The sequence below is a fragment of the Molossus molossus genome, unplaced genomic scaffold (genome assembly GCF_014108415.1).
Source record: "Molossus molossus isolate mMolMol1 unplaced genomic scaffold, mMolMol1.p scaffold_m16_p_14, whole genome shotgun sequence".
NCBI lineage: Eukaryota > Metazoa > Chordata > Mammalia > Chiroptera > Molossidae > Molossus > Molossus molossus.
In genome coordinates this window covers 31,441,124-31,466,801 of record NW_023425349.1, presented here as the reverse complement: position 1 = coordinate 31,466,801, position 25,678 = coordinate 31,441,124, and the positions used below count along the sequence as shown (strand labels likewise).

At 36.7% G+C, this 25,678-nt stretch overlaps 1 protein-coding gene across 6 annotated transcripts in view; it reads left to right on the top strand.

Moving 5' to 3' along the window:
* NCBP1 (nuclear cap binding protein subunit 1) overlaps positions 1 to 25,678 on the top strand; it is a 38,054-nt gene that overhangs the window by 7,421 nt on the left and 4,955 nt on the right. For 3 of the 6 annotated variants that reach the window (XM_036260336.1, XM_036260337.1, XM_036260335.1), the window contains exons 2-20: positions 415 to 503; positions 1,065 to 1,165; positions 1,862 to 2,018; positions 2,932 to 3,039; positions 3,384 to 3,505; positions 4,891 to 4,960; positions 5,431 to 5,646; positions 8,588 to 8,685; positions 9,250 to 9,313; positions 11,023 to 11,133; positions 12,730 to 12,794; positions 14,458 to 14,520; positions 14,754 to 14,828; positions 16,245 to 16,348; positions 18,961 to 19,083; positions 20,247 to 20,349; positions 21,415 to 21,508; positions 22,757 to 22,860; positions 24,430 to 24,544. In XM_036260336.1, coding sequence (XP_036116229.1) covers positions 415 to 503; positions 1,065 to 1,165; positions 1,862 to 2,018; positions 2,932 to 3,039; positions 3,384 to 3,505; positions 4,891 to 4,960; positions 5,431 to 5,646; positions 8,588 to 8,685; positions 9,250 to 9,313; positions 11,023 to 11,133; positions 12,730 to 12,794; positions 14,458 to 14,520; positions 14,754 to 14,828; positions 16,245 to 16,348; positions 18,961 to 19,083; positions 20,247 to 20,349; positions 21,415 to 21,508; positions 22,757 to 22,860; positions 24,430 to 24,544 — 1,982 coding nt within the window. Of the gene's footprint in view, positions 1 to 414; positions 504 to 1,064; positions 1,195 to 1,861; positions 2,019 to 2,931; positions 3,040 to 3,383; positions 3,506 to 4,890; positions 4,961 to 5,430; positions 5,647 to 8,587; positions 8,686 to 9,249; positions 9,314 to 9,366; positions 9,588 to 10,669; positions 10,711 to 11,022; positions 11,134 to 12,729; positions 12,795 to 14,457; positions 14,521 to 14,753; positions 14,829 to 16,244; positions 16,349 to 18,960; positions 19,084 to 20,246; positions 20,350 to 21,414; positions 21,509 to 22,756; positions 22,861 to 24,429; positions 24,545 to 25,678 lie in introns of those variants that run through there. The other 3 variants (XM_036260338.1, XM_036260340.1, XM_036260339.1) reach the window with 3 other exon arrangements.

The following is a 25,678-nucleotide window of genomic DNA, read 5'->3' as shown; positions in this document are numbered from 1 at the left end:
TTTTATCAGCTTACATAATAATTTTTATTATTATAGGAGTACTGCTGGCACTAACAGGTTTTAGGAATGGGCAACTGAGGAACAGCAAACAACTTACATTTAGAGCATGGACTTAGCAATACATGGTATTAGTGAGTGTTCTGTCTGCCAGAGGCTAGCACCATTCCTGTCTATCTACAGAAATGGAGAGGGCTGCTGCATTCATCCCTCTATGAGGCACCTTTCACAGAAAATTTAACATAAATAATACCTTCTGGAGTTAGAGTGGCCCTGGGTGTGGAGGGTCAGTGAAGAGCTTCTACTGTGTGTAAAAAGTAGGGCTTCTAGTAAAAAGGAGACTTTAACATTTAAAAAGCTAAGTAAATGTGTGATCAAATTTATCATGTACTGTAACTTTTTACATTCTTGAAACAGGGAGACAACCTCACAAAAGGAGGAAGACCTCTGATGCAAATGAAACTGAAGATCATTTGGAATCTTTAATATGCACAGTAGGAGAAAAGGTATGCACCAAAATAGGCACAAACTGTGAAGGGCTTAGGGTTGTAGTTCACCGTGCTTTGATTAACTTCATCAGCTGAAAATTTAATGGTCTGTTTTAGGCAAAGTTTGTATTGCCCAGCATCTGTATCCCAGAGTGTGCACATTAAAAACTTTGGGATGCAGATAATTGTGAATTAAATGTTTTTAGTACTTTTCATAGAATATGAATCTTAAGAGGTTTTAGGGACTAGTCTCTCAGTTTATAAATGAAGAGCCAAACAAGTCCTGGATACTTAAGGTAATTTGCCCAGAGTCATATAGTGAGTGAATCAGAGAGAATAGAGCTCATGACGTCTTCATTTCTAATACTTATTCTGCTATCTTAGACTACTTAATTTTACACTTTCGTTCATTCTCTTTTCATGGATTTCTTTAAAAAAAAAAACTACCTGAATTGATTTATATTAAATCTGTCTTAGTGCCTTGTGTGTGTAAGATTAACTTTTTTATGATCACCTACAAACTTTTAATTTACTGCTTGCTGAGTATTTGACAGATATTTAATATGCTGCCCTCCACAGAGTGCCTGCTCTTTGGAGAGCAATCTGGAAGGCTTGGCGGGTGTTCTGGAAGCTGATCTTCCTAACTACAAGAGCAAGATCTTAAGGCTTCTTTGTACAGTGTATGTATGCAAAAGATTTATGAATCCAGGTGATAATGTATTATCTACTCTTAAATGCTTTGGGAAATGTTCAAAAGATATATTTATGTTCTGTATATGATCAGTTTTCCTTCTATTGGGAAATTTCGTACAAATGAAATGACCTGTGGCCCTTTGGTTAACTTTTTTTCTCAGATAAATATTGAGCATTTTCCTTACATTTTGTGTCTTGGAACCCAAGAATTATTTGAGTTGATTATTTTTAAGTGAGAAAGTAGACACTTTCACATTCAGAGGTTTTCTTTTAAGCATGAATCTCCCCCTTAATGATTCTGCATTAAAGAAAGTTGTTTCAACCAGTATTACCCAGATATTTTACCATGAAAAGCATTTTCTGTAGAACTGCTATTCAATTCCACTAAACACATTGTCTATCATTAGTTATATTCTTTCTAGTTTGGTAACTTCATAATTATAGTGCTTTACTTTTCTAACTATTGGATTAACTAATTAGAATTAAAATGAAAAATTGGGGAGGCCATGTCTGCAACTGTTCTCAATATTTATGCCTTTTTTGAAGTAGTTTTGAAAACAGCTAAAAGTAAACCTGTTTCGAAGTTAATATAATGATAAAAGGTTTATATAATACAAAATTTAACAACTTAACATAATGCTGTTGTTTGGGGATTTTCTTCTTGTACTGGGTTTTCAAATCAGTGCACGTCTGTTACCTGAGAAGTTGACAATTTATACAACATTAGTCGGACTGCTGAATGCCAGGAATTACAACTTTGGTGGAGAATTTGTAGAAGCCATGATTCGTCAACTTAAAGAATCTTTGAAAGCAAACAATTATAATGAAGCTGTATATTTGGTAAGTTATTTTTTTGGTATTTTAAGACAGGGACAGACAGGAGAGGTGAAGTATAACCATATAATTTGTCCTTTCTCTTGAAATACAGTTCCCCACTCACCACAACAGCTACTCTTTTGAAACTATTCTCATTAAGGTACCATGGAGTTCATTACCAAGTCCAGTGGTTGGTTTTTAATTTTTTTTTTTTCCTTTATTGATTTTGGAGAGAAAGGGAGGAGAGAGAGACAGAAACACCAATTGACCTCCTCCTGCATGCCCTCTACTGGGAATTTGGCCCACAACCTGGGCATGTGCCTTGACTGGGAATCAAACTGGCAATTTCTTGGTGCATGGGTTGATGTTCAACCACTGAGCCACACCAGCTGGGCGTGCAGTGGTTTTTTAATCCTACTTCATCTCCCTGTAGTATTTGATTCTTTACACTTATCTCTTGGTTTTTATAGCACCACAGCCAAAAAGAAAAGAATGTAGGTTGAAGTAGCTAGAATATTATAGTCTAGGTTCTTAGTATAGTATAGAATGGAAACCTATAAATGTACAGATTCCTGTCCTTCATAAGGTCTTAGTCACACCAACTCAGCTCTGCTGTTGTAGCTCAGGAGCAGCCATAGACAATATATAAACACGAGATCATGGTTGTGTTCCAATAAAAGTTTACTTGTGGACACTGAAATTTAATTTTATATAATTTATATAAATCATAAAGTATTCTTTTGGGTTTATTCAAAGCATTTAAATATGTAAAAAGTATTCTTAGTCTGCAGGCTATGCAAAAAAAACAACAACAGGCAGCAGACTAGGTTAGGCCCTTGGGCTCTAGTTTTTCAGACCTGTGATTTGAACCTTACAAGATGTTTTGTAATTATTATAAGACACGTTTCAATTTAATAGAAATTGTTTTCTCCAACAGGTTCGTTTTTTAGCTGATCTTGTAAATTGTCACGTCATTGCAGCCCCATCAATGGTTGCTATGTTTGAAAATTTTGTAAGCGTAACTCAGGAAGAGGATGTACCTCAGGTAAGAAATCGCCTTATGCTGAATTTTGTCTATATAGTACCAGGAATTTTTCACTGGTAACCCTTATTATTAAAAAACAAAAGATAATAGTTGGTTATCTTGCTATAAATTCTTAATATCTTAAAGTTAAGTCAACTAGTATACTGGTGCATTCTCATGACATCTGTATGTTAAATGATTCTATTTAGTAAGGTTTAAACTAAAATATCTAGAAATCTCTGAATGAGCCAGATGTCTTACTTAAGTCCTGGTAAATAGCTTGCACAGGATTTCATTCAAGAATACAATGTAAATGAAAATTAACTAGCACATATTTTAAACTTACCTTTTAAAAAATTATTTAGGTGCGACGGGATTGGTACGTGTATGCATTTCTGTCATCTTTGCCCTGGGTTGGAAAGGAGTTGTATGAGAAGAAAGATGCAGAGATGGACCGCATCTTTGCCAACACTGAAAGTTATCTTAAGTAAGGATATGGCTCATAGTTCTTTTTGTTGTTTAAGTAAAGGATATCTTTCTGATATCATAAATGTGTTACGTTTTATCTGTTTATTAATATCATTTAAATTGTGTTTCTCAAAAATAAGCTTTAGAGTTTCCTAAGGTTTTCTCTAGGCAATCTAATACCCTTACTGTGGTAACTTACTGAGACCTCAGAGTAATCAGATATGTTGCTTACTTCATTTGAGCAAAAGAGTTGGTAACATAGCTGCCTTTGTACATATTGCAAAGGCATAAAACATCTTAATACAGTGGTTCCAAATATTAATGTGCGAAGAATAACCTGTAAACCTAGCCCCAGACCTACTGAATCACAATATTTTTGAGGTTTGGATATCTGTATTATTAGTTTATTTCACAAGTGGAGAACATGCAATATATTTATTTCAGGTTAATCCCTTAAAACAGTGATCCTTAGCCTTTAATACTAACAGTAGGTCGTATTAGTAAACTTAAGCTTAATTACCCAGTAGCTAGGTAATGACTCTATGCCCCCTTAAGTTTTTCAGAATAATTTTGTTACAGGTTTCATTTTCCATCCATAGATACTTCTTTGACTATTGTTATTATTTACTTCATCAGTTATAAATAAAGCTAAAAGAAGTCTAAAGATAGAAATTTTTTTTTACTGTGTTAAGCTACCTTTACATGTTAGATTTTTTTTTAATGTTTTTATATTTTTGAAAAGTTGTGCTGGTTTTCTTAAAAATATGGATGTTTGCCAAGAGTAAAAATAAATGTATGAATATCCTAGCATTTGAGTATTGGTATATGTCCTTCCCCTTTTTTATACATGCAGTAGTTCAGTATGCACACTGTTCTTTACTTGCATTTTTCCCCCTTAATTATAACTTGGATTTGTTGCATTAACACACATAGCTCTACCTCATTCTTCTTAACAGTTGTATAGTATTACCCTCTTTTAATGTGCCATAATTTCTTTAACTAGTTCACAGTTGAAGATATTTAGGTTATATCCAGTCTCTTGCTATTATAGACAAGGTTTCAGTGAATATTCTGTACACGTATCTTTGTGTACATGTGCAATTATTTTTGTGGGGGATATGAATTCTTAGAAATGGCATTGCTGGGTTGAAGTGTGTCTTAATTTTGATAGATTTAGTCAAATTACTTTTCAAATACATTATACTCTTCCAAATCTTTAAGAGATTATATCAATATTTGAAACTGCATCTTTGCCCACACTTTGGTAATACAGTACACTGTCAAAAACTTTGATGGTAAAAATGTATTTCATTGCTTTAATTTTCATTTATTAATTAAGAAAGCAACTGAACATCTCTTTGTGTTTTTAAAAACCTAAATGTAGATTTTCATTTTTATCTTTAGAAGACGCCAAAAGACTCATGTACCCATGTTACAAGTATGGACTGCTGAGAAACCCCATCCACAAGAAGAGGTAAATTGATTTCAGCCTCTTGTGATACAGGCACAGTCGGCTCTTGAATAGATTCTCATCTCTGTGATGAAACTCAGATCATTTCATTTTGTATACTTTAGCTAGGTTTCCACATTTCATATCACAGGCCCACTCCTCATAGCCCTAAGCATGTAGTGTATCTTTAATAAATGTTAGAATGTAATTGAAACATTCCCTGTTCTGGAAGATTCCATATGTCATAGAGTTGACATATTCTTTTTAACTTAAATGCCCAATTTGAAAAACGTAAGAGGTAACAGCCTCAGACAGGTAGACTTTATAAAGTCATTAAAACAAAAAATTTAGCACCATTGCTTTGTACTAATTTAATTGCAAGTTAGCTTCTGTACCCTGTATTTCAGAAGTAATGTTTTTGCTTTTGTCTACTCAATGTGTTATTTCTTATAGTCTCCAAATATATATTAATTATTAAAAATTAATGTCTTTAGTATTTAGATTGCCTGTGGGCCCAGATTCAGAAATTGAAAAAGGATCTCTGGCAAGAGCGGCACATCCTAAGACCTTACCTTGCCTTTGACAGCATCCTGTGTGAAGCACTGCAGCACAACTTGCCTCCTTTTACACCCCCTCCTCATACTGAGGATTCAGTGTACCCAATGCCAAGGGTCATCTTCAGAATGTTTGATTACACAGACGATCCCGAGGTATGTGACCAACTAAAGTTCCTGTCCAAGGGCTTGGGTTTCATTGTACTTGTGGTTTAGTCTTATTTGGACTGTGCCTGTGATACATTTTAATTTTGAGTTTATTATCTAAGAGGGTCAATTGCAATGAAGTTAACTGTTTAATTTACCTAATACAAGACATTATATTTAGCATGTGTATATAGATTAAGAGACAGCACAGTTTGCAATTTATGAGAGTAGCTTTGAGCCCTGGCTGAGTGGCTCAGTTGTTTGGAGAGTCGTCCCATACACCAAAGAGGTTGCAGGTTTGATTCCCAGTCAGGACACATACACGAGGCAACCAATAGATGTTTCTGTCTGTCTCCCTTCCTCTCGCTCTCAAAATCAATTAAAATATCTTTAAATAAATAAATAAATACAGTATTTTAAATTTAAAAACCCCAAAGATGAGTATATACTGACTATACAGTTTTTAAATATCTATATTCTTTGTGAGGTCAAGTTGTTGGCAGCCATTATACTTGAGCTGTTTAGGAGAATGTATAATTTTGATATTAGCATTTAGTATAAAAGTTTACATTGTAACTATGCTTTAATTATTTTGTATCTCTGCATTTGAATGCCTATCTTAATTTTAATAACCAAGCAGTGGGCACAGCGGGATTTGCTCTGATTAGAAATTCACCTGGCTGAAGTACCATACCTGTTGGCTTAGTATAGCAATTTTCAGCCAGTGTGCTACAAGCATGTTTGAAACAAGGAATACCTGACTATTTAGTCACAGGCACTGAACTTTTTTCCCTTAGACTGTCAAATAAAAAAATGGCAACAGCCAACACAATAGCCATTCATGGTGAATGAATCTAAATTATACCTTTTTGGTTGGTTGGTTGGTTGGTTGGCCGGTTTTTGTCAGATCAGCAAAAAATAAATTTTTTGGTATGCTGCAGAATTTTAGTAATTAGATTATGTGTGCCATGAGATGAAAAGGGCTGAAAATCGCTGGCTTAGTGTATCCCAGTCAGCATAGAGCAGAATTTCTCAGGCTCAGCTCAACTGACATTTGGGGCTGGATAATTCTTTGTTGTGGGGGGACTAATCTGTGAATTGTAGGATGCTTAGCAGCATCCTTGGCCTCTACCATTTAATGGCCAGTAGCATTTAGAGGCTAAATGTCAATGACAACCAAAAATATCTCCAGTGATTGCCAGATGTCCTCTTAGGGGTAAAATTGCCCCCAGTTGAGAACCATTGGTATAAGAACCAATATTAATTTTACCACCTAAGGTTAAATTTGAGTTTTTGTTCTCCTCTCTTTTCTGTCCTACCATAAATTGCTAATGACCAGTGAAGATTTGGTATATGTATAATCTACCTCAGGGTAAAAAATTGTCAGATAATTGGTTATATATATGAAATTTTCACTTGCAACCTACTTTGCAAGTTATTGGAATACTATAAATGAATACTAATGGTTTTGCTCTGTTCCTAGCATTTAGACATCTAGCTTTGGAAAAGTTTACTTTTAATATTTTCTTAAACTTTGGAAAGATTGGTTTAAGGTTTTTTGTTGTTGTTAATCCTCACCTGAGGATATTTTTCCATTGATTTTTAGATAGAGTGGAAGGGGGAAGGGCAGGACATCGACATGAGAGAGACAAATCAATTGGTTGCTTCCCGCACGACCCCAACCGGGGCCAGAGATCGAACTTGTAACCCAGGTATATACCCCTTGACCAGGAATTGAACCTGCGACCCTTTCATTGCAGGCATACACTCTAACCTCTGAACCAAACTGTCCAGGCCTGTTTAAATTTTAAGGTAGAAAGGAATATAGTCTTTTGGGAGTGGTATATGAAATTATCAACTTGCAACCTCTATTTTATCTATATTATATATAGTAAAACGCTTTTAGCCAACATTATGTAATGGCCTAATTAGGTATCTCTAATTTAAAGTCTAATTTATACTTAAGACTGCTAAAGTCTTTGTGATTAGGTATTTATTTGTGCAAGGGGAACTGGAATGGGACCACAAAATTTATTTCACCTTGGACTGTTTACACGTAATTGGTGTTGCCTCTATAATGCCCATCATCCTTTGCTAGAAGAGCATAAAATAAAAAATACCTTTTCCCCTCAAAATGAAGAGGATTTGTGATTTTGTGTTCTGGCCTTTGAAAAAATAATTTTTTTTTTTTACAAATTAGAAATTATAGAGAAGATTAAAAGTCACCATTAAGAATCTAATAGTAAATAAGTAAAGATAAACTCTTTGAACCTGTTTGCTATGCATATACATTTTTTATATTAAACAATATGTAATGATTTTTTTAATATATATATATTTTATTGATTTGAGGGAGAGAGAGAGATAAACATCGATGAGAGAGAACATCGATTGGCTGCCTTCTGCATGGCCCCCACGGGGGATTGGGCCAACAACCTGGGCATGTGCCCTGACCAAGAATTGAACTGGCAACCTTTTAGTGCATGAGTCAACGCTCAACCACTGAGCCACACCAACCGGGCTGTAATAATGTTTTTTAACCTTTTTAAAACAATATTTGGATATCTTATAATGCATACATGATTTTTTTATGTCTATATAGTACTTGAAAAATTTTTCCCTCATGTTTATTATGGAAGTAATCCACCCTCATGGTTTAAAAAAATAAATCAGACTGCATAAGGCTAATGATGTACAAAAATTATTTCATACAAGAATTGACGTTTCAGGTGTATTGAAGAAACACTGCAGCCGGCACTCTCATTCTGTTGTAGATACAAGTGAACACAACAATGAAATTTGCTTAAAATACAGAGCTTTCACAATTTCGAACTTTTTTAGCCAACACCCAATATACTATCAAACATTATAAGCTCTCAAATATTTGTTGAATAAATGAAAGAAGTATCTTTTTTAGGTCTATAGTATATGCATTTGGTTTTCTTTCCAGGGTCCTGTAATGCCAGGGAGTCATTCAGTGGAAAGATTTGTAATAGAAGAGAATCTTCACTGCATCATTAAGTCCCACTGGAAGGAAAGAAAGACTTGGTAGGGTTCTTTTCATGTTACTTTTAGAGTGAAGTGGAGAAAAGGTAGCAATCTTGATCATTTGATAAAAGCAAAATGTATATTAAGAGTATAAGAAAACCTCTCTTCCTAACATCCTGTTTTGCTAAGGTCAGTCTGCTTTGCTTTCTCAAAATAGTACTTTTCTGGGTGCCTTATAGTACTATAGTGTTTTATTATAATGCACACGATGCCGGCTTTTGTGTGGACGTTTGTAATATGCTATGGACAAATGAACTTGAATAACTATTTTTGGTGACTGAATGAATACTGATGGTTTTGCTCTGTTGTCTTTTAGGAGTGATCTGACCTATTAAAACTTTTTAAGTTAGTAGATTTAATGTTTCCTTAGTATTACTTAAATTCCTGATCTTTCAAGGAGTTTTGGATGCATGAAAGAGTTTTTTTGTAGTGAAGCAAGTGAAATCTAGAACATTTCAGAAAAGATTACCTTTCCTTATATCTAAACAGTTGCTTTTGAAACTACTTATTTGATTGTTCATGTGTCTTTGTATAATTACTGAACTTAAATTATACCTTTTATAGTGCTGCACAGCTGGTGAGCTATCCAGGGAAGAACAAGATCCCTTTGAATTACCACATAGTTGAGGTATGCATTCCACATGGTGCTTGTTTCTAAGTTTCAGAAGCTTTCTGTTGCCTTAAATGTAATCTGTTCTTGGCTTATTGTTTTTTCTTGCTACTTGTCAGGTACTGAAAGTTAAACAGAGGAGCGAGGAAATTGCTGTCTGTTTTGGTGCTCTGTTAGCCATGTTAGTACAGAGAAAAGAGGAGGTTGAAACCAGTAGCCATATGGAATTTTGAGTTGCCTATAAATTATTTATGTAGTATGTCTTCATTCATGGATAGTTATCATAGATAATGTAAGTTACCTCTAGCTCTGTCAATACATTGTCCACTTAACAGATGTATAAGTGGCTTAAATACTTTGAAATATTGTATTACTTTCAGCAGAAAATCTATTTTTTTACTGTGTTTATCTGGCCTCTTAATAGTAGTATACATATGACTAGTATATTATTTGCTGTTATCACAAGGTAGGTTTAAGTATGAATCTTTTATTCTTAGAAATAAAAAAAAACAAATGTTTTGGAAGTAAAAAGAATGAATAATGCTTTTGACCCCATATGAAGTCATACAGAAGAATGATATTAGTAGTATATTTGAACACCTTGTGAGATTTATGTTCTGAGAAGGTGTTTTCACTTAACACATGGGTCAAACTGTCACTTACATATTCCTTTAAGTTAAAATACTCATGAGCATAGTTACAATGTGTTGTTTAAGATTTACTTTTTATTTATACTGCACTTGTGTGCTTTCTTAAAAGTACTGCATATGCCCTGGCCGGTTTGGCTCAGGGTTAGATCATCGGCCTGCGAACTGAAGAGTTGCAGGTTCGATTCCCAGTCAGGAGCACATACCTGGGTTTTGGTTTTGATCCCCAGCCCCCGTGGGGATCATGCGGGAGGCAACTAATCGATGAGTCTCTCTCGCATCAATGTTTCTCTCTCTCTTCCTTCCACTCTGTCTAGAAAGCAGTGGGAAAATATCATTGGATGAGGATTTTAAAAAAAAAAGTACTGCATCTGTCTCCTTTTTTCAAAATTTGATAGTAATCTTAGACCCTGAATTTGGCTCACTGACATGTCACTTGAAGTGCAAAATATAAGTCTTGTCTTTAAATGTGCAAAATGTGTAGGAAGTCATCAGAATGAAGTGCAGAAGTGTGGGTGATGGGAATCAGAGGAAGGAATGCAGATCAGGTTTTAGAATTCTAGGCAGGTGGTCCACACAGCACATGGGGGAGGGTGGGAACAAGTTTCTGAACAAGAGGCATGGCAAAGAATTCCTGGATTATCAAAAAGGTCTCTGGCACCAGTTTCAAGTAGCATAGTGGAGTGACTTGACTATTGTCTGTTTCCATCCTCAGAATCTCTTAAGAATTTTTACGACTTAATTTATAGGAATAAAATTGACGGATATGTGAGTACCTCATTAAATCAACTCCTGTACTTCCAGAGTTGAAATTTAATTGCACGGTTCTCTGGGGATATCAAATAAGCATTAATATTTGCATATTCTTATTTAATTGCATTATAGAGAAGAGATTTTTACTGTAGTATTAAATTATAGATGTTTATGTTTTAAAGAACATAATTTTAAAGATTAAAAAGTAATTTTTTATTATAAGTGTCATGGAGTTAAGAGTTTATGTTTAGAATGTTGAGGTCTTTCTAATATTAGACATGCAGAGATAGCTGTTGAATTGAATTCTGACTCCTGACTCTTTTGTAGGTGATCTTTGCAGAGCTCTTTCAACTTCCAGCACCCCCTCACATTGATGTGATGTACACAACACTTCTCATTGAACTGTGCAAACTTCAGCCTGGCTCTCTACCCCAAGTTGTATCCTTTTCCTTGTTTTTAAACTTACTCTTGTTGGTCTAGCTTTAAAAGATTACTAAATATTTCTGCTCATAGGTTTAAATCATTTCATGAAAAGTTTGGCATTTCTTTAAAAGTTAAACATATGTGTACCGTACAGTCCAGCCATTCCATTCTTAGGTATTTACCCGAGAAATGGAAGCACGTGTCCCTACAAAGTCTTAGGCATTATTGTTCATAGAAACTTTATTTGTAATAACCCCAAGCTGGAAACAATCCAGATATTCATCAACACATGAGTGGATTAACAAATTTTTTAACACCTATTCAATGGAATACCACTCCGTAATAAAAAGGAACACAATTTTGATGCCAACAACAACATGAATGAATTGCAGAGTAATTATGCTGAGTCAAAAACACCAAACAGTCCTGACCGAGTAGCTGGGTTGGTGAGAGCGTCATCTCATGCACCAGGGTGTTGTGTTTCAGTTCCCTGTTGGGGCATGTAGCTCGGTTGCAGGTTTGGTTCCTGGTGGGGGCACGTTCTGGAGGCAGCTGATCAGTGTTTCTCTCTCTCCACCCTCTTCTCTCTCAAACCAATGGGACCGTGTCCTCAGGTGAGGATTTAAGAGTGAAAAAGCCAAGCCCGGTTGGTGTGGCTGAATGGATTGAGCATCCTCCCATGCACCAAGGGGTCACCAGTTCGATTCCCGGTCAGGGCACATGCCCCAGGTTGTGGGCTCAACCACCACTAGGGGGACTGCAGGAGGCAGCCATTCTCTCTTTAATGTTTCTATCTCCCTCTCCCTCTTATAAAAAATAATCAATAAAAATAATTCAGCCCAGGCAGTATGGCTCGATGGTTGAGCATCGACCCATGCACCAAGAGGTCGCTGGTTGGATTCCCAGTCGGGGCACATGCACAGGTTGTGGGCCCCATTCCCAGAGGGGGGCATGCAGGAGGTGGGCCAGTCGATGTTTCTCTCATCAATGTTTCTCTCTCTCCCTTCCTCTAAAAATCAATAGAGGAAAGAAATATATTTCTAAATAATAATTCATGCTACATAATTCCATTTACACAAAGTTCTAAAAAATGCAAAGTAATCTAGTGATAGCAGACCAGTATTTGCTTGGGGACATAGGTGTGGGTGGGAGAATGGATTACAAAGGAGGGCAATTTTGGAGGTGATATAAGTGTTCATTATTTTAGTTTTTATGGGTGTGTACAGGTCGAATTCATTGTACATTGGTACCTCAAAGCTATTTTTTTTTCTTTATTGATTTTAGAAAGGGAGAGGGAGAGAGAGATAGAAACATCAATGAGAGAGAACATTGAATGGCCACCTCCTGCATGCCCCACACTGGGGATTTGGCCCACAACCTGGGCATGTGCCCTGACCAGGAATCGAACTGGGACCTCTTGGTACATGGATTGACGGTCAGCCACTGAGACACAGTGGCCGGGCTCAAAGCTATTTTTTTAAAAGTCAATTACATGAAAAGATGTTCAACATTATTAGTCATTATACAGACTTGTAGGACATATTAATTTTTCTATCACAGCTTATTTTGAAGGAGGGTGGAGAATAGTTTTCCTTATCCTCAAATCCACAGCTTGCACAGGCAACTGAAATGCTATACATGCGTTTGGACACGATGAATACTACATGTGTAGACAGGTAATTGCCTTACTTCTCTACTGGTTAACTGCTTCTATATCCTATACTTTATAAAAGAATTTGATTTGCCTTTTTAAGAATTTCCAAGTTTATTTTTCTTTCTTGCCTCCCCAAAATAATCCTTTGTATAAAAATAAAACTCATGTAAATGAAAAAAAAAAAAATTAAAACTCATGCTTGTAAATATCGCATTACACTTTCTAGTCTATTTTCAGTACGAAATGATGCCCGTGCTATGGTCTTCTTTAATTTCATCATTGTTTACTTGTTTGGTGCTTTGACATAGTCATACTTTTACCACTGTAATTGGATATGTAAGCTTTTAAAAGCTTTATGCTAACTCTCTGTAGAAGTAGAGTCTAATGCTGTATATTTATTATATACAAATGCATATGTACTTTTGTTTAGATACAGTACCTGCTTCTAAAATAATTAGCTTCTACATAATGCCAGCTTAAAGACTTTTTACACAAAAGACCATATTGGATCCTGGCCAGTTTGGCTCCGTAGTTAGAGCATTGGCCCTTGTACCAAAGGGTTATGGGTTTGATTCTTGGTCAAGGGCACGTACCTGGGTTGTGGGTTTGATCTCCAGCCCTGGTTAGGATTGTGTGGGAGGCAGCCAATTGATGTGTCTTTCTCACATCAATGTTTCTCTCCTCACCTCCCTCCGTTCCACTCTAAAATTTAATGGAAGAATATTCTTGGGTTAGTATTAACCAAAAAAAAACCATACTGGATTTTTATAGTTGCATGCCCACTGTCTTTTGAGTGAGAGCTATGTACCACCTTTATTGGGCTGTATTATTTCTTACCTCTGTCAGTTTCCCAAATCAGATCAGGACAGATATTGAATATTTCTTCAATTTCCATGATCTTTTATGTCCGTTATTCAAATTCCATATCGGAAAACTATCAGTAAGGGTTATTCTGTGTCATTGACCTATTTTGACTAATTACAGTGACTGAAACTATAGATACATGAGGGACATACTTTAAGAAAGTATCTTCTAATTTTTTTTCACAGTCTAATAAAACTACCAATTGTGTTGGGCATCTCAGTTTTGCCATTCATTCAGCACATATTTATTGGGCTCTTACAAATTTCACAGCATTATAGTTTGCTAAGGTGATCCTTATATAGAGAGATCAGATATATTTTTAGGGGAAGGGGGGGTTTCAGTGGTATATTTTGTTGGTTGTGGTTGAAAGGGCATGGTGTGATGATGAAAAGCAATACTTTGGTTCTGCCATTTATAAAATGTTATATCTGAAATGTATTTACCCTTTTTTTTTTTTTGCCTCTGTTTCATTGTCAGTTAATAGGAAAAATAATACACTCCTCAGGAATTATTAAATTATATAAACATATAAGGATAAGGTAATTGGCACAAAGTAGCATTCAGATCATATCTATTCACTTTAAAAGGATAGCACTATTAGAAGGAGTGAGATAGGAGATTGTTATTTTTTGAAGTACAAGATTGAGTTACAAGGATTTGCAGAGAAAAGCATAAGTGGGAGAGGATGCAACTATAGGTGTAAGGGTATATGCTTGTTATTTAATTCTATAAAATAGGTTTTATTTGTGAAGGACTACATAAGTTCCTGGTATAAACTATAATCATTCATCTTTTTCTGTTCCTTCCATTTCTCTGTATAGGTTTATCAATTGGTTTTCTCATCATCTAAGTAACTTCCAGTTTCGTTGGAGCTGGGAAGATTGGTAAGTGGTCTTATGTTTTAGCTTTCCTTTCTCTACAGTCTACCATAATTTTAAAACTACTGTTAATATTTAAAACTAAAACAGAAACAATCTTCGTGGTCTAAAGTATTTAGTTTATTTTTGATATGTAAATGAGATAATTTAGGTAAAAGGAAACTATTTGTACCTAAGTACAAGTTACGTATAAATGCAGATTCTGTATAAGAACTTATAATACTATGTTTCCTTATTAGGTCAGATTGTCTGACTCAAGATCCTGAAAGTCCCAAACCAAAGTTTGTAAGAGAAGTTCTAGAAAAATGTATGAGGTAAGTTCTTTGTGTTTTCTCTTTAGCTTAGGTCTCCTCATTTCTGTGGGAGGATTTTTTTTCTTCTCTGCATTTGTGTTATATGTCCAGAATGTAATTTTTAAAATCTAAGTACCTGCCTCTCTTCCTTCTTAGTTTTTAATCAAGATTTAGGCTGAAAAAATTAGGCAACCATGACATTTGAATTAAGCCTAAATGTTGTGAGTTTTTTATTTGTTTGTTTTTTGGTTTTCCAGTTGTTGTTGTTTTTTTGTCAAATATACTTTGAAATTATTTCAGATTTCAGGAAAGTTGCCAGAATGGTACAAAGAACTCTATCTTGTTCATCCAGATTCCGTTGTTAACATTTTACCACACTTGTTCTAGTTTCACTCCCTTTCCCCCTCTGCAAGTATATATCATTATATACTTTTTCTGAACCCTTTGGAAACAAGCTGCAGATAACTTTTTGTCACCTTTAATAGTCCATTGCATATTTCCCCAAAACAATAGACGTGCCTTACAATCAGCATACAACCTTCCAAATCAGGAAATTGGCTCTGATACAGTAATACTATCATACAATCCATGGTTGCTGCTGAAATTTTGTCAGCCACCCCCAACAATGTCTTTTTTCTTTCTGGTTCAGAATCCTGTCCAGGAACACGTGTAGAATTTAGTTGTCATTCTCTTCATATTCCTCAGTCGTGAACAGTTATTACTCTGTTTTTCATGTCCTTGTCAGTTTTATTTTTATTTACTTTTTTTTAATCCTCACCTGAGGATATTTTTTTCAAATATCTTCTGATAGAATGGGAGGGAGAGACAGAGAGAGAGGGAGAGGAACATCGATGTTAGAGGGACACATCAACTGGTTGCCTCCTGCACAACCCCGACCAGGGCTGGGGATGAACCGCAACCGAGGTACGTGCCCTTGACTGGAATCAAACCTGCGACTCTTTGGTCCGCAGGCCGACACTCTAACCACTGAGCAAAACCAGCCAGGGCTGTCCTTGTCAGTTTTAAAGGATGTAGGTCTTACATTCTTGGGTTGCCCTGCTGTGTCCTTATGACCAGACTCAAGTTTTGCATTGTTGGTACTCTTCTCAGTATGTGTCCCACCACTGTAGATACTAACCTTGGCTACCTAGTCATGTCAGTGTCTGCCAGACTTCTACACCTAAATTCACCATTTTTCCCTTTGTAGTTTATTATTTTGTAGGAAATAGTCTGAGATCACTCTCGCCCTATTCTTCATCAAACCTCCAAAACTCCTTTACTGGCCACCATTGTGATGATTGCCAAGTGATGTTTCTCTTTTTCCATTATTCCTTCCTTTATTAGCTGGCATTCTATTTGTGAGAGTGTTGGAGATTGTAACTACTGAAGAATGGAACTGATGAACAATATTTTCTGAGGCTCTTCTTTGTATTGTAGGTTGTCTTACCATCAGTGTATATTAGATATTGTCCCTCCTACCTTCTCAGCTTTATGTCCTGCAAACCCAACCTGCATTTACAAGTATGGAGATGAAAGTAGCAGTAAGTAATAAAACAAATCTCTCTGTCTTTAAAAAGTAATGCAAGTATTCTCTGACATCACTTATTTAAGGAAGAAAAAGTGAACTCTTCCTTGGGTTTATATTTTCTCTCTTTGAAAGATGATCTGTTATTAGCCACTGTTGTTTTATTTGCCGTCATCATTTTGAAGATTCATTGTAATCTACTTAGTTACTACAGACTTGTAAATTTTTTTTTAGCATTGGTTATTGTGTTATATTCATGACATTATTTTAAATATTGCTAAGCACAGTAAAATGAATTTATAGCCGGAACTTACTGAAATGGACAAGTATATTTGTCATAGTGATGGAGATTACTTTGATTATCATCTAATACCAGTTCAGGTGTGGGAACACAGGTGTACATAGACTATATTTTGACCAGTGAGATTGCACTGTAAACCAGAGGGACTATAATTTGATATGCCATTTTGAGCTTTATGGTTAATGAAAGTTAGGTATCAATTAGTGATCACTGGTAGAGAGTTAGGTGTGGAGTTTTTCCAAGTTAGTCTTTTCAGATGGCATTAAACATGGCTCCTCCACGAGCCTTCCTCTGCATGTTGTGTAGGTTCTTTGTATTTTGAAACCCTCTTCTCTCCCTTGCCTTCTAATACTGCACTTCACCTACATCTCAGACTACGTCTGTTTTCTTTGAAGTAAACTCTCATTGCTAAGTATATTTTTTATGGTATTATGTCACTCAATCCTTAAAACAATTCTGAGAAGTAAGTATATTTATTATACCAATTTTACAATGAGAAAATGGCTTCAAAAACATAAAGCCAGAGATTGCTTCTAAGTGGTAGAGCCGAGATTTGAATCCATGTTTACTGACTGAGCAGCCATGCTCTTTACCAAAGAGCAAAGCTCGATGCGGCACTTAGAAGTGCTTAGTTGAGTTCTGCCTTCTACTGGCTCAAAATTATAAGGTATATTCTTTGATGTCAGGGAGCTCACACTTTTGTTAAACATTGAACTTCCTTTTTCCCATAGAAACTACTCAGCCTAACATTTAAGGCCCTCCTAACAGTTGTTCCTGCTTTTTATTTGTCCGTTCTTCCCACATGGACCTCTTCCTTTTATATTTTTTCCATCCTCCTGGTTCTTGGTTTTGCCTTTGTGCTATTACTCCTTTCTGTCTCTTGTCCCTGTTCTCTTTCTAGTGTCTTGCCCAACCTCCACAGCTAAATATTGTTTACCCTTCGGCAGACCAGTTTTCTGTTGCTGTCCTCTGTGAATATCTTGGTTCCCCAGCTAGAATCTAGGTGCATCGGTGGTGACAGGATTTTTTTTTTTTTAATTCTCACCCGAGGATATTTTTTCTATTAATCTTCAGATAGAGTGGGAGGGGGGAAGAGAAAGAGACATCAATGTTGATGTGAGAGAGACACATCAATTGTCTGCCTCCCACACGACCCCAACCACAACCAAGGTATGTGCTCTTGACCGGAATTGAACCTGTGACTCATTGGTCTGTGGTTTAACACTCTAACTGATGACCCAAGCCAGGGCAGGAATTTTTTTTTTTTTTTAGGTCACTTATTTTCTCTCCCACTTTCAACGAAAAGAACAAAGTACATGTGACCTGGTGTAATTGACTCCATTCATTCCAAGTACCTAATAACTCATTCTGTGTCAGAACTGCCTTTTTAATCATTACCCTTGTCTGCCTTACAGTAAAGTATATTGCTCTGGTGATGCCTTATGGTATATACTAGCACAATATATACTAGCACAAGTGTTATACAATAACAACTTGACAGAGGCTAACCAGTAGTAAACACATGGAGTCACAGCACATGAGCGTCTGGCTTACATATGGACTCAGAAAAAGAGAAAAGCCAAAAAAAAACCCGTCCTATGTTAGCAGCCTTTACCTTGTTCAAACTCAAACTCAGTTTCCACTATTTCAGAAAAGGAAGAAGAAAATAGGATTGGCAAAAATAAGAGAGAAATACATTGATTCTCAGCTTTTCAGCTTACAAAAGCCAAGGTATTGGAGGACTGTCAAAAGACAATTTAACTGTAGTCACAGTTCCCTTTACCATCATCCCTGAGGAAGATAACATCCTTGTACTGTAAATTTCAATTACCTAAATGTTCTTAGGGAAGTGTTGAGCCCTGGCCGGTATGGCTCAGTAGTATGAGCATTGCCCGCCAACCAAAGAATCCCAGGTTTGAGTCTGACCAAGGGCACATACCTCAGTTGTGTTTCATCCCCAGCCCCGATTGGGGTTGTGCGGGTGGTAACCAGTCAATGTGTCTCTCTTGCATCAATGTTTTTCTCTCTCTTTCTTTCTCTTCCTCCCTCTCTCCCTCCAGCTCTATCTGAAGATTAATGTAAAAATATCCTCGAGTGAGGATTAAAAAAAGCAAGTATTGAAGTGAGAATTATTCCTTTTAGGGAAAAGTCATTGACCTATTAAATGAAACTTTCACATATGCTTATCTTTGTACAGATTAAATATTGATCTTGGGATAAAAAATACTCTATTTTGAAAGAAAATAATTTTTTTAAGTGTCTCAGTTAATTTAACTATTTGCAAGAATAATCTTAAAACCTGATCTTCCCCCCCAATTCTGTGCCAGATTCTCTTCCTGGACATTCGGTCGCTCTCTGTTTAGCTGTTGCCTTTAAAAGTAAAGCAACCAATGATGAAATCTTCAGCATTCTGAAAGATGTACCAAATCCTAACCAGGATGATGATGACGGTAAGGAGATTAAATATTTCTTGCGTGAGTGGAACTATGAATACATAGGCCAGATTAGAGCATGAACATAACTCTGGCAACACGAGCTCCTCTTAAATCTCATTGGATGCTCATAAAGCAATGTATTCCTTTGTGCTATTCAGCTTGTCAGTTGTTCCTAGAACCCAGGTATTTTCTCTTTTATGTAATAAGAGAACCTAACATCCTTATGAAATAGCTTGCATTATGTATATAAACTAAATACAGCAATAAAATATATTCTTATCATTCAAAGATTTTAAAGCAATCCCAGCTTTCACTTTTGAGGGGTTCGTGAACAGGAAGATTTGGTGTATTATAAAGTTGGATGTTTTCTCAAAATTAAGCTATCATAATAATAATGTTTGACACTGTATCATATAAATCCAACAAAAATCCTTAGGTTTCTGGGGGAAGAGAGTGGGAAAGTTGGCAAAATAATTTATAAGTTTTCTTGAACTAACAAATGTCTAAGACAAGTGTTGAGAGAGACTTGTCTTATCAAATGTAAAACATCCTGAAAACTACAGTAACTAAAACAATGTGATATTGACACAAAAACAGACAAATCAGTAAAACAGGTGAAAGTCCACTGCAAGAACTAAACTATTTCGGGGTAATTTTTGTGTGTGTTAGATCTATGCATAAGACATGCACAGAAAAAGGGCTAATCAAAATAAAACATTAATGGTCTTTGGGTTATTAGTGGGATTTTGGATTTTTCTAAGACACTTATGAAAAATGTAATTAGAAAGCTTAAGTCAAAATGATGGTATTAAATTTAGACATTGTCAGACATCTTAGGACAGGGACTTAAGTGTTTAGGTTTTATTATATTTTTTGTATTAATATATGTATCTTACTACCATATAGAGAGATAAGAACAAGGAAATCTGTGGCATTTTGTAAAAGAAAATGCATCAAGCACCTAAAAACCGAAGAATTAAGATTCTGCTTAGTTTTGTATTTTGAGTAATTGAAATCCGTGGTGGTCTTTTATTGTCTATTAGTATTACAGATATTACATGAATGTCTGACTTAATATTTGGATGTGAACATGCCATCTGTTCAGCACTCCAGGTGAGGGACCAAGCAATTGCTATACTTACGTTGTTCTAACTACCTTATTGTGGAATATTTTTCAGATGAAGGATTCAGCTTTAACCCATTGAAAATAGAGGTTTTTGTGCAGACTCTGCTACACTTGGCAGCCAAATCGTTCAGCTACTCTTTTAGTGCTCTTGCAAAGTAAGTGCAACAAGAGCACACACCCTTTCTTTAGGTTTTAGAACTTTGCTTGAATACCAATGATATAGTCATTTTTACCTAAAATGGCTGAATATGAAGATCTTAATAGTATTATGATGTAACTTGATACAATGGGTTTTGGTTTGTGGTAACTAAAATCCTTGTCCTGTGGGCTTCTGTCATTCTGCATTATATTTTTTTATATAGACCTTAGAGAAACCAGTGAAAAACTTGAGTCCTGCCCTGGCCGGTTTGGCTCAGCGGTTAGAGCGTCGGCCTGCGGTCCGGAGAGACCCGGGTTCGGTTCCCGCTAAGGGCACGTACCTTGGTTGCAGTTTGTCCCCGGCCCTGGTTGGGTCATGTGGGTGGCAACCACTCGATGTGTCACTTTCACGTCGATGTTTCTCTCTCTCTCTCTCTCCTTCCCACTCTATCTGAAAAAAATATCGGAAAAAAAAAATGTCCTCGAGTGAGGATAAAAAAAAAAACAAAACTTGAGTCCTTAGGACAGTCATATATATAGTCAAGAAGCTCCCACTCTGTCTAGGCATCTTCCTAAAGGAAGTTGAACAGAAATTAGAGCCTACTACATTTTTGGGAGCCAACCAAAAGTTGGCATCTAAAGAAAGCACTTTCTAACTCATCAAACAGTCCAAAATTAGAAAGAACACGTAGATACCCCTCCAGCCAAGCAGAAAAACGGCTCCTCACCTCATCTCAACTTCCAAGTCTCTGTATTATTTGTAGGGTTCCCACAGAAGGTGAGTCTCATAGAATACATCACCTGTGTATGGAGATGATGGTTCCTTAGCCCTCATTTATTCTTAGATACACAGTAAACTGTAGTCCTGAGCTATCAGTGGTATATTGTAAATCTCTTAAGATTTTTGTGACAAATTCCATGCAGACTATGAATTCCTAATCATTATCCTTAAGGGTTAACATTTGGTGTTTTGCATTTATACATTGCACTATAAATTAAGTAATACTGAAAAGGTTTTGAAACATTAAAATGCTTAATGAATAAATTTTTATGTGGTTTCCCCCCCACCTCTCTATCAAAAGGTTTCATGAAGTCTTCAAAACCCTAGCTGAAAGTGATGAAGGAAAGTTACATGTTTTAAGAGTTATGTTTGATGTCTGGAGGAACCATCCACAGGTAAAAACTTTTAATTAGACATGTTGAGGCTTTGATTATATAGATATAAAAACAAGGCTATTATTACCATTGTTTTAGTTTATTTGCAGATCGTGAAATTTGACTATCTATAGAATGGTTTTAAAATCTATAATTTTTTTTAATACTATGGAATTAATGATGTTTGGTTGGTTTTTGTTTGTTTTATCCTCACTCGAGGACATTTTTTCATTTTTTATTCAGATAGAACAGGAGGGAGGGAGGGAGAAAGAGAGAGAGAAACATTGACGTGAAAGGGACACATCGAGTGGCTGCCTCCCGCACGGCCCTGACCCAACCAGGGCTGGGGACAAACCGCAACCAAGGTACATGCCCTTAGCGGGAACCGAACCCGGGTCTCTCTGGACCGCAGGCCGACGCTCTAACCGCTGAGCCAAACTGGCCAGGGTTGTTTGGTTGTTTTTTTAAGAGCAAGTATTATGATTTGGTTTGGGACTATAATATCTTAACACATTTTCAATAGTAAGAATGTTTGTTTCTTGAAGATTCTACCAATTGGGTAGGAAATAGTTGTGTAGTCTATCCAAGTTCTACAAACATGCCCCAGATTTCTCAATCTCATTACAGTGTTTTCATACCACAAGTTAGAAAGAGGCATTGAAATAAGTTTCAGAATATATATGACTTTTTTTTTTTTTTTTTTTAATCCTCACCCGAGGACATTTTTGCATTTTGTGTTCAGACAGAGCGGGAGGGAGAGAGAGGAAGAGAGAGAGAGAGAGAGAAACATCGATGTGAAGGGACACATCGAGTGGTTGCCACCCGCACGACCAACCAGGGCCGGGGACAAACTGCAACCGAGGTACGTGCCCTTAGCGGGAACCGAACCTGGGTCTCTCTGGACCGCAGGCCGACGCTCTAACCGCTGAGCCAAACCGGCCAGGGCTATATATGACTTTTTATAATAAAACATTTTTAAGTTTTAAGATTCATTAGAAATTATATATTTTTGTAGTATTATCTAAATTTTTTAAAAAGTTTGTATTACCATTCAGTTTTTCTTTTTGTTCAGTCCTTATTGGTGTTACAGTATTCTTGCAATAAGTACCAGAGCCAAGAAGAGGGCAGAATAAATCTTAAGGCCTAATGGTCAAATTGTTCCATAGCCACTGAAAATGTACTTCCCAACCCTGCTATTTCATCTTTGAGCAGCGGGCTTATCATGACCTATGTGTGTGACTTACACTGGTAATTGCTCCCTCGTTGTAGATGACTGCTATACTAGTAGACAAGATGATTCGCATACAGATTGTTGACTGTGCTGCAGTTGCAAATTGGATCTTCTCTTCAGAACTATCTCGTGACTTTACTAGGTAATATGAATTACTTTACCAAGTTCATAGTCTCTTAGAATTGGTTTTTGTGTGGTCTTATACATGAGCTCCAAATTTTGATCCTAACTAGGTTGATATTAATATATATAAACTAATGGACCCGGCTGGTAGAATTGGCCTTGGCAAAGATACCTGGACAATGGAAATACACACAGCCAGTCAGGTTGCAGCATCTCTTAGGAAGACACATGTAAGTTGAATCAGGACTCAACCAGTCAAGTAGAAATGCTGATAAGGATCTAGACCAGCAGTTCTCAACCTGTGGGTTGCGACCCCTTTTGGGGTTGAATGACCTTACAGGGGTTGCCTAAGACCATCAGAAAACACATATTTCCATTGGTCTTAGTAACTGAGACACCGCTCCTCTATGCATCTCCAGGCGGGTCCACCCACACGCAGATATGTCCACAGACAACATGAGGAACTGTATTAAAGGGTCGCGGCATTAGGAAGGTTGAGAACCACTGCTCTAGACTGTTAGGAGAGAAGATCAGGCTGTGTGTCAGCGTCTCAGCTAGACACGGACATGGAAAAGAATTCCAGTTCTGTTGGGGACCTGGAATGCACACTAGGAACTGGGAGAAGAGTCACAGTAGATTAAAGACACATCCTTGGAGAGATTGAGGAAGCCTGGTGGGCACCTGGGTGCCTGTGAGAGAGTGGAGGTCTCAGTTATAAAAATCCTATATTTAATGCAGAAGATTCATTCTAGACCCATTCCCCCTAAGAGAAGAGACTTTTCATTAAGCTTCGTTCTTATTCATAAAGTTGAGTCCCCCATCTTTATAATTGATCAGGACTGGGACAGCAGGAGTTGACACAAAACAGGAAACAAAGGAAAATTACAAAGACATAAAAATGTAAACACTAAAAAGTTATCCTCTTCATTGTATCTGTTATTGGCAGAGGACACTGGTCTGAAATAAACTGAGTTCTTAGGTGAAAGGGTGTGTGATCTAAGATTATCATACGCTAAATTCGCGTTCACAAATGAAAGCAACAGAAAGACATTCTCAGATTTGTAAACTCTCAGAAAATTGGCCACCTGAGTATATGTTAGCCATTATCCTGAGTGATTTACATTTGCAGCTCATTTACAATACCACCATAGGGGAGTTATGTTATCTTCTCTATTTTACAAAGTAGAAAGATGTTGCAGAGTGCTTAAATAGCTTGCCCGAAGTCACACAGAATTAAGTGCAGAGCCAGAATTCAAACACATGCATTCTTGAATGGATATATCACAAAGTGTTCTGACACCTCTCCCAACATTAAAGTACTCTGCTTTTATCCTGTCTGCTAACATTCTAAACTTTGAGTTTTATAAACAGATTGTTTTACTATCTTCCAGTGTTGCCTTCAGCAAGCTCACCTGAGTCTGGTGGGTAGATAGATAGGTGCTTAAATGTTGCTGGAGATGTATGGCTAATTATGCCTAAAAAGTGGAAGGCTATACCAGACCTTAATGAGCAGGTTATAAAAGTTGAGAGGTCTTATTTTCTATAAGCATAGTTTAGCATATAGTAACCAAATACCATTTGCTTTAAGATTGTTTGTTTGGGAAATCTTGCACTCTACAATCCGTAAGATGAACAAACATGTTCTGAAGATTCAGAAAGAGCTGGAAGAAGCTAAAGGAAAACTCGAAAGGCAGCACAAACGGGTAAGTCTTGTTTCAGTTCATAAAAGGTCAAGGTATACCAGAAACTCTTGAGAATATTCAAAGTTCATTACCTTGATTTAGAACTTATTTTTTCTGAGGCCAGATTATGTAAGCTGTTTGTGGACATGGAAGAAGAGGTAGGACATGGGGTTTTGTTGCTCTGCTGCATGGTGAGCCTGTTTAGGAAGCCACAGCCCTTACTTTTCCTTAGTTGACCATCTCTGGATCAGCTTCATGTTTGTCTTTCCCAAATGGGAAAAGGAGAGGGAAAGAGAATGTTCTATCTCTGTAAGTTTCTGCTGCACGAGGGGAAGAGGAAGAAGATTGTCGACGTTTGCCACTCCACTTGTACTTTGAGAGGGGTGAGGCAGTCATTTCCAGGTTTACAAAATACTTCTCATACTAATAAGTTTAGGTACTTTGCCATTTCAGGGGGAAGCAGTGAGCTGGCTATATCCTGTGGGTCAGCATAGTACTGGTTTTCTTGATGATGGTATTTTCCAGTGTTATACATGTTTACCAGAGTAGAAAGTGAGAGCAAGTTTAATGATTTATATGAACCTGCAGCAAGTTCAAATGCTTCTAGTCTCTGTATAGACATACATGTATATATGTTTATAAACACACCCTCAGACCTAAAATACTGCAAGGTAAATGGTGTCATTCCCATTTTATACATGTACAAGTTAAAGCATAGAGAAGTTAAATAACTTGCTTGTAAGTGACAGAGCTAGGATCTGACCCAGGTCTGTCAAACTCCAGACACTTTCCCTCGTGCCACACCATTCTATGGAGATGTAGTTTCCAATATGGTAACTGCGAGGCACATGTAACTTTAATTAAAATGAAATACAATTTAAAATTCAGTTCGTCACACTAACCTCATTGCAAGGGCTCAGTAGTCACGCTGTTGTGATAGGCAGCACGGATTTATGTAACAGTTCCCTCGTTGCAGATTGGTGTATTGGGCAGTGGTACTCTAGAACTTTGCCTTAGTGTGGTGTACAAACATGTACCCAGTTGCCTAGAACGTAATAAGGCAGATCCCATAACAGGTGGTGTGTGAGAGATAAAAGCATAATTCTATAAAAACAGAGTGAGGTTGATTCTGATGATTTTGTTTGAAGGGTAGAT